This window comes from Cetorhinus maximus, chromosome 3 (assembly GCF_964194155.1).
Source record: "Cetorhinus maximus chromosome 3, sCetMax3.hap1.1, whole genome shotgun sequence".
NCBI lineage: Eukaryota > Metazoa > Chordata > Chondrichthyes > Lamniformes > Cetorhinidae > Cetorhinus > Cetorhinus maximus.
This window is the reverse complement of record NC_135881.1, coordinates 193,001,354-193,009,188: the sequence shown is the minus strand read 5'-3', so window position 1 is coordinate 193,009,188 and position 7,835 is coordinate 193,001,354. Positions and strand designations below refer to the sequence as shown.

Genomic DNA, 7,835 nt, shown 5'->3' with positions numbered 1-7,835 from the left:
GGACAGGAGTGGTACAGAGTACTTGCACTCCTGAGACATGGTATACTCGGCTCTTTGGTGTCAAGAGTTATCTTGTCAGTTTCACTTTGTGAAATATTTATCATGCATCACAGCTGGCATTGACTTCCGTGACCTTTTGATTTTAACTACCTGCGTGGTTATCTGTACAGACATCCGCTATATGGCTAAATAACTGGTAAATGGATACACACACAAATTTGTATAAATGCCTGTGCAATAAATGTATAGACACACATACATAATGATATCTTGTTACTTGGAACAAGTAGGACATTACTAAATTGCCTTATAACTAGACTGAGTATAATATGTGTTACAATGAAAAGAACAACATTGATATTTGGTGAACAATTTGCAAATATGAAGAAATAGTTAGCGCCTTTCCATGTTGTGTTAGAATTACATTTCCACAATATCTATTTTCTCCGCGTGTCTATATTGAAAACTATCGCATTTTGCCATAGCTCTTCCAATTTGCATTCAATGAGGCCCAATTTCCTATAACTAATTTTAATCCCAAATCAGTTATCATATTGTTTGAACAGGTAATTATCACATCATTATAAAAGTTGCTGAGCCTTCAAAATTCGGCAAATTAAATATGGTATCCTGCTAACCAACCTACATAAATCATGTAATAAAAATAGGATTAATCACAGATTTTACATCGCCACAATTCTATGCACTTTACAACACATCCTCATTTCATATATATCCTAGTGTCCAATGTTCTCAGTTCCCACCCGATCAATTATCCTCAGGGGAGTCCAACACTCCCCTGTCATTATTCCAATAACTATTGTGCTTGATTTTTTACATTTCCCAACTATTCACCTGTTATTAGTAATAAACTTAACAAATTTTGAACTATGATTTGTCATTTGCTTCCTATAAATTCGTATCCTGAGGCAGAAATCGCCAACGTCATTAACACGTAGAGAAAAACAATTGAACAATGACACTATCATTGACTATGTATTTGCAGGCATTATCTGCACACGCCCCTTCCATTCGATTACTCGACATTGTCATCGGTTACATGCTCATAAACACAAACTTGTGATTTCTGATGTACAAAAACAATTGGTATATTTCGATATTGCAAATATCGATGCTTGTTTCTGATTAAAAGTTGATTAGCCACATTCTCCACTTATCTTAAGCAATCAAATGCAGAAAAAAATTAGATCTTGAGACCCCTTGTGATTTTATTCAGATATTCTTCGCATTTTGAAAACGGTTGTGAATGAAATATTCTAATTGGTGAGTTTTTTTTTTGGTAAAATCTACTTTTAATCCAGAAGCTAGTCTATTGCACTTCAGTCTTCTCAAATATTCTTACCATAACTCATTAAGTTAAACTAAATGATATTTACCGTCGCACTGACAAATGGCAAATTGGAAAAGCATGAATTAAATTGAAGGCTATTAAAATCTAAATAATTTGGCTTTGCTTGTACATAGTCAGGATTCCTTTCCTGGGTACACGACTAATGTCAGTTTCGTCTAGTCCCCAGGGATTCTTCATTGAGGGCAAGACATACATTTCTCTGCATATCCAGAATTGAGCAAATCCCTGCTCTAGTCTGCGATTTTGTGGCTCGGGCACTCAATGTTTAAAAGGTACCAACATGTAAACGAACAAAGTCATAATCGAATTAGAAGCGGAGTGCACGCCTCTCGCAGTTAAAATAACGCGAGTTCGAGAGTGGGGTCGTGCCTGCCATCTACGAAATGTCAGGAATGAAATCTGTTCGAACTCTGCACCCATATTTCTCGGCTCTTAAACACACGTGTGTATTCAAAACAAACTGCAGGAATGGTGTGTAAACAGTTAATCACAGAGCGCCCCGTGTCTAATATAACTCGATTGGGCCAAAGTGGACACATTATACAGCCCTATCCCAGTGACCTCAATCGCGTTAGTTCAAGCAAATTAATTGCCATGTAAAAGGCAGCTAATTTTTTGTTAACCCATTTTACTTTTAAAACGTCCACATTAACTCTAACGTAGCTCAAGCTTCATGTATCATTTTTTTTTGTGCTTGTGCTGCCGTGGTGGTCTTTGAGAGCAGTGAATACTGTCTAATACACTTGTATAATGGCGCAGCTTTTGCGGGACGGGGGGAATTGTCTCCCAGGATTTCTCCTTTGAATGTCTAGTCAACACTCAACCAGCCCTAATAAGGTATAATATGCGCTCAATAAATCTTACCGCCGCCAATGCTCTTGTGTATTGTTTGGGAGGCCTGTTGGTTACTTTAATAGTCTTCTCTTATTTGCTGCACAGAGTTAAATAAATATTCCTAAATATAATACAGTAATATGATTTAAAGCTGTGACACTAATGTAATAAGTGCTTCCAAATTCCAATTTAAACTGATAGATATTTTAATACCAGGCGGCAGTGCCTCGTTCTGTTTAATAGTTGACCTTTTTTTTTTAAACTGCGGCTGCTGGTTCGAAATTCTACACACTGTCTTTTGCAGGGCTGGAGAGTAACTTTATTAGCTCCAGACTGGTTTCCGCCTAATCTTAAAGTTAGAGGGTTAGAGAGTGACGCCTTTGTCTAGGCCCTACCTGGATTAACAAAAGGCCAAATCTTATTAACATTATCAAATCAATACAAGTAGACACCGGCCTCCTTTGATACTTCCCTACTGTAGAAATGGAAACTTCTTTAAACTTCTTTAAAACTGCCCTAAGGAGTTCAATCTAACTTATCCTCGTCCTCTAAATGGGTGTAAAACTCTCAGAAGGCAGCATAACGGAGCGGATGGTTAAATCCACCCGTCCAGGCTAGCAAAGGCGAGTTGATTAATTTGAGTTTTTTTTTTGTTGGCTGCTTGACTGAAAACCCAACTAGACTTTCAACACAGAGAGAATTGAAAAGATTTGGGAAAGGGTCCATCGTACACTTCCGTAAATCCCAGCGTTCATCTTAATTCGGCCAGTTTTTAAAGGGCATGCGGTAAACTTCCCATTGAGTATGCTAATTAATACACGTTTTTAAACGCTACTTAAAAATATAAATATAAAAATCGGGATACAAGTAGCGAGTTAAGAGGAATGCTGTCAGAACGCATATCTTTCCGCAGCACTGGTATTCCTCCAATATATATAGATCAGGCTGGTCACGATTTAAAATGTGTAAAAAAAACAAATAGCAGACAGCTCCTTCATCTGCACAATAGGGTGGCTGAGGATAAAAACTGGCTGAGGAATCGGCTTTGACCATCACAACATCACCTTTAAAGAGGCCCTGGGTTTATCGAGAGACATTATCAAGTGGGCTTTTTGGTGGCGTTCACGTTTATAAAACAATTCACAGGTGATCCCTGTGTCTTTAAATCGCTGCCTGATTGCTCTAATTTGGTGGCAATCAAGTAAGAAAACAATTGCAATTACTGACTAATTGTTGTCTTTAGATAGCAGAGCCGATAAGGGGCAGTTTTATCCGAAATGTCAACTGCAGCTGAAGATACGAGCAAACATGTGGCATTCAGCACTCCACAGCCTTTGCTGGGAAGAGATAGGAGGAATGGGGGGGTGGGGGGACAAATAAAAAGGCGCGACACGTTTTGAGATTCGGGACGCCACATGAACCTAAGTCAAATCCCCTTTTTCATTCAGCCAGCAATTTAGGTTTGTGTTTGTACATCAGCAGAGAAGGTACCACTCTCCCTCTGGCAACGGACCGAGTTAGAAGATTATGAAACAGAAGTTGACACAGTGAAGAGTCTTAAGTCTCCAACAGACGGGGTTAGCACACGAATCGAATTGTAATTTATTTAAAAACAAACAATGCAAATGCCTTCAGAGTACTTTCAACAAGAAGTGTAAAGAAAAACGCGTTATACAGTTTACCTTTTTTTTATACCGGAAGGTGTAACATCGAGAAGAATATTTTTTTTTTAAAAAAAAGCCGCAATGGAGTCAGCACCAATACACTTTCGGGGGGTCGAGGGGAAACGGGGAAGGGGAAGGTGGGGGGCGGGGTTGGTCCATATTAAAAAATAATACCCGACTACAATTTAAAATAAATTACTATCCAACATTTACAGTTTATGACAAGTCCCAACCAGCTTGCTATGAATTTTAATAGATTTGAGACAAACTTTGTAATATTTTAGACCACTGCTCTTTGCAAAATAAAAGCGACTTACGTTTCGTTTGGAGTAACACTGTCCTTTTAACCAAATTTCAAAGGGGGGAGAGGGGGTGGGGAGAGGGGGTTTGCTTTCTGTTTATATACATATATGAAATAGATATATAAACATGGGCTGTTGTAAAAGAACAAATGATAGTTTGTAAACGTGTTTTTGTTTTGTGTGTCAGTACTTGCTGCAGTCATAGACAAACGAACCTGAGGTGCGGTAAAGTGTCTGGGCGGGCGGAAAGGAGACTTGGCAGCTGCTATTCCCATTGACATGTGCGGAACTGACGCCGGAGTTACTTAGGCCGATTCTCTGCGATTCAAACATTTCTCGGACCGTGTGGAAATTCTGCTGCTGTCCGGGGTACGCGCTACAGGCCAGGTGGCTGAGGTCGCCAGCCTGGTTGAGGTACCAAGACGCCAGGCGCCCTGCCCCAGGTCCATCCTGGCCGTTGCTCAGCCCGTGGCTTAAGGAGGAAGTGGCGGTGGTGGCGGGGATGGTATAGTCTGGTAAAGACTCGTCCACGGCGTTGGCGGTGGCCGGCATCTGAGCGGGTCTCTCCCCGGAGTACAGGCTCATGTTGCAATGGTAAGTCCCCGCGCTGCTGCCCGAGGTCAGGTTGTGACTGCAGGAAGAGCTGTAGATGGAAGGCTGGCCGGAGGGGTAGCTGAGGGATAAAGAAGGCGTTATAGCTGTCCGGGAGGAGGGCACCAGGCTCGGGTTGAGTTCACTGGAAGTGTGAGGCGAGCCCCTGAGAGAGGTGACCATATTCTCCACGCTGAATGCCTGCGGGTGCTGCTCCTGGCTCTCCAAGCTGATGGACCGGTTGGATGGGATACTGTGGGGGCTGCTGCTCGACATGCTGCTGCTGCTGCTGTCCGGGCTCTCGATCTTCGGCACCATGTTCAGGCTGGGAGAAGCCGCCAGGGGCGGGGAAGGGGCCCCGTTCTCCGTCTTGATCTCCTGGATCCTCATGGTCTGGGAGCTGGCGTGTTTCTCCGACTCCTGGGCGGACTGCCTGGGCTGCGGCGGCTCTTTGCTGAGCCTTTCCTTCTCCTCTTTCTCGCGGACCGCGTCCTTCTTTTTGAAACGCCTCCTCCTCCTGAGGAAGCTGCCGTTCTCGAACATGTTGTAGGAGTCCGGGTCCAGGGTCCAGTAGCTGCCTTTGCCGGGCTTTTTGTCGTCGCGGGGCACTTTGACGAAGCACTCGTTGAGGGAGAGGTTGTGGCGGATGCTGTTCTGCCAGCCTTGCTTGTTCTCCCGGTAGAAGGGGAATCTCTCCATGATGAACTGATAGATCCCGTTCAGGGTGATCTTCTTGTCGGGGGCGTTCTGAATGGCCATGGTGATGAGGGCGATGTAACTGTAAGGAGGTTTCACCATGTCCTTGGGCTGAGGCTGCGGCGTGTAGTGCCCATAAGACCTGGCCACGCCGGCGGCGTACTGTTCGTGGGCCGGGTGCGAATACATGCTCATCGGCGCCGGCATCCCCGTGTAGCCCGGGCCCGGCCTATAGTAATTCTGGTCGCTGATGTAGGGCACAACTCCCAGAGAGTTGGGACTCGAGACTGAGTAGCGAGCCTGCATCGCTGCCTAGCGCCTCTCTCCAATTCTCACCGCTGCTATTCCCTTCCCCCGCCGAAATACCGACACACCAGCACAATGCAGCGAACAGAGTGTGTGTGAGAGAGAGAGAGAGAGAGAGAGAGGGGCAGAAATCAAACTTCTTCCAGGCTGCACAGAAAGTTTAACTCTTCGCTCCAAACTTCTCCCTCCCTCCCTCCCTCTCCCTCTCTCTCTCTCTCTTTCTTTTTCTTTTTTTTTGTAAATTTTCTTCTTCTTTCCGCGGGGTGGCAGACTGGATTGGGAAAAAAAAACTTCTGAACTTTGAGCATCCGTCACTTGACAAGACTTTTACGCAGTTTCTTCCCCCTCTCAGCCGCAGCCCCGCCCCGAGGCAACAGCGTCCAATTGAAGACTCTGCCGCCCTCAATGGGAACACCAGTTGCTGCTGTTTCTGGCCACACACGCACATATCGCAGACCCTAGGTGGCGTCTCATTGCCCCATCCCACTTCTAACACCAGTCACCCTCCCGCGCCCCCCCCCCACCCCCACCCCCCTCCTTCCTTCATTCCCAAAGGCAGGGCACTTAAAAAGGCAATGCCCTCTTTCTGGACATTTTCACCCCTTCCCCTCCACTTTATTATTATTTTTTTTTTGCCTTCCTGTTTTGAATACCCGGCTTAAGTTGGACTTTTTTTTTAAAGATTAGAGAGCGATTGTTAGTAACCAAATGATAAAACAAATACATGCAAAATATCTTTTGAAATAAACGTTTTCAATCTCGACATCAGCAGGGACAAATGATCCCAACCCAAATAAAACTTTAAATGGAGATTTCATTTAAAAAGGAGAGATGATTAATAACATTTTTTAAAAAAATAATCAAAATCTTGTTCGACTATTCCGAAGGTGCACGCTGTTCCCCATTTCGAGTTAATAATCTCTTGAATTTTTCATTTTGAAAAGGTAAGGAACAATTTGAATGGACTGTGTGTCCCGCAATGTGGGGAGCTTTTAAGGGGGAGTGTGGAACCCGCCTGCTCATGTTAGTGTGAAGCCTGCCTGTATATGGCTGATTGTCCGGGAATCGTCCACAACCACCGCCGGACAGTGAATCCGAAACGGGGCAAATATCCGTCAAACCGAGGTGTACAGTCTGCCCCGTTTCACATGATGAATGGAAACGGTTTAATTTTTTTTTAAAAAAATACACAGACGAAATGCGAAGATCCCGTTCAAGCAGCTGGATGTAGTGTTAAATGGGGCCCCCTTCATTAAATCAATCTCTAATCTCCTGAGGTGTGACCCCCCCATCTGCAGATGTGTGAAACGGATTTGTTCGCCCTCCCGTTGAGCCAAACGGGATTGTGGCAGGCGGTGAGGGGAGAAGTGTGATTCCCACATTCTTCCGTATCCATCACTGGACTCGTAGCTGCCACCTAGAAGGGGTGTACGGCCGCGCTATGGTCAATTTCGTTAGGCAGCGAACAACGAATCCCGGATAGTAATGTTTACTTTAAAATTAGTTGAGATTTCCATTTTGGACAATCCCAGTGTTAGAAAGCGATGTTATTTTCATCTCCAGCAGTCGTAGGTTGGTTTCTTCGGGGGATTTGTGCGAATGAATCTATCAATGTGAAAACTGCGGTTAATGTTTAAAATATACTTCTAATTAACGTTTGGCGCCTGTGGGAATGCATTTTATCAACTACTCCATCATTAATGATAAAACTGCAATATAATGTCCCTTGCAAAATCCAAGGCGAGGATGGTGGTTTAAGATCGTCCTTTTCATCTATCCGCACATGAATACAATTTCCATCACTACACAGGATTTTCTGAAATTGTATTTATGTTCTGCAGCTGGTATCTGAAGGTCTGTTCATTGAGTGCTGAGATACCCCACAGTTATAATCGATTAGTTACTGAAGGCTGAGATACCCCCTTACACTTGTAACAGATTCCTTATCAACAGAAATGAGGCGTGTGCCCGCCCTGTAATCAAACCACTGCAAAATGCAGCTCATCCCCAGGAGGTACTTACAAATAATGGGATCGGGGGTCTCCCAGTGCCTTTCTCTGAGAAAGTGAA

At 44.0% G+C, this 7,835-nt stretch overlaps 1 protein-coding gene across 1 annotated transcript; it reads right to left on the bottom strand.

Annotated features, from left to right (window-relative positions):
• Nucleotides 1-3,770: 3,770 nt before the first annotated feature.
• Nucleotides 3,771-5,867, bottom strand: LOC144679130 (forkhead box C1-A-like). Its single transcript, XM_078539479.1, has one exon. It carries the CDS (start codon nt 5,763-5,765, stop codon nt 4,356-4,358), a length of 1,410 nt encoding a protein of 469 aa, XP_078395605.1. The 5' UTR covers nt 5,766-5,867; the 3' UTR covers nt 3,771-4,355.
• Between the last annotated feature and the right edge of the window lie 1,968 nt (nt 5,868-7,835).

Bases quoted from the DNA above. Each gene is read 5' to 3' on its own strand.
- LOC144679130 (XM_078539479.1), bottom strand. From the start codon at position 5,765: ATGCAGGCTCGCTACTCAGTCTCGAGTCCCAACTCTCTGGGAGTTGTG.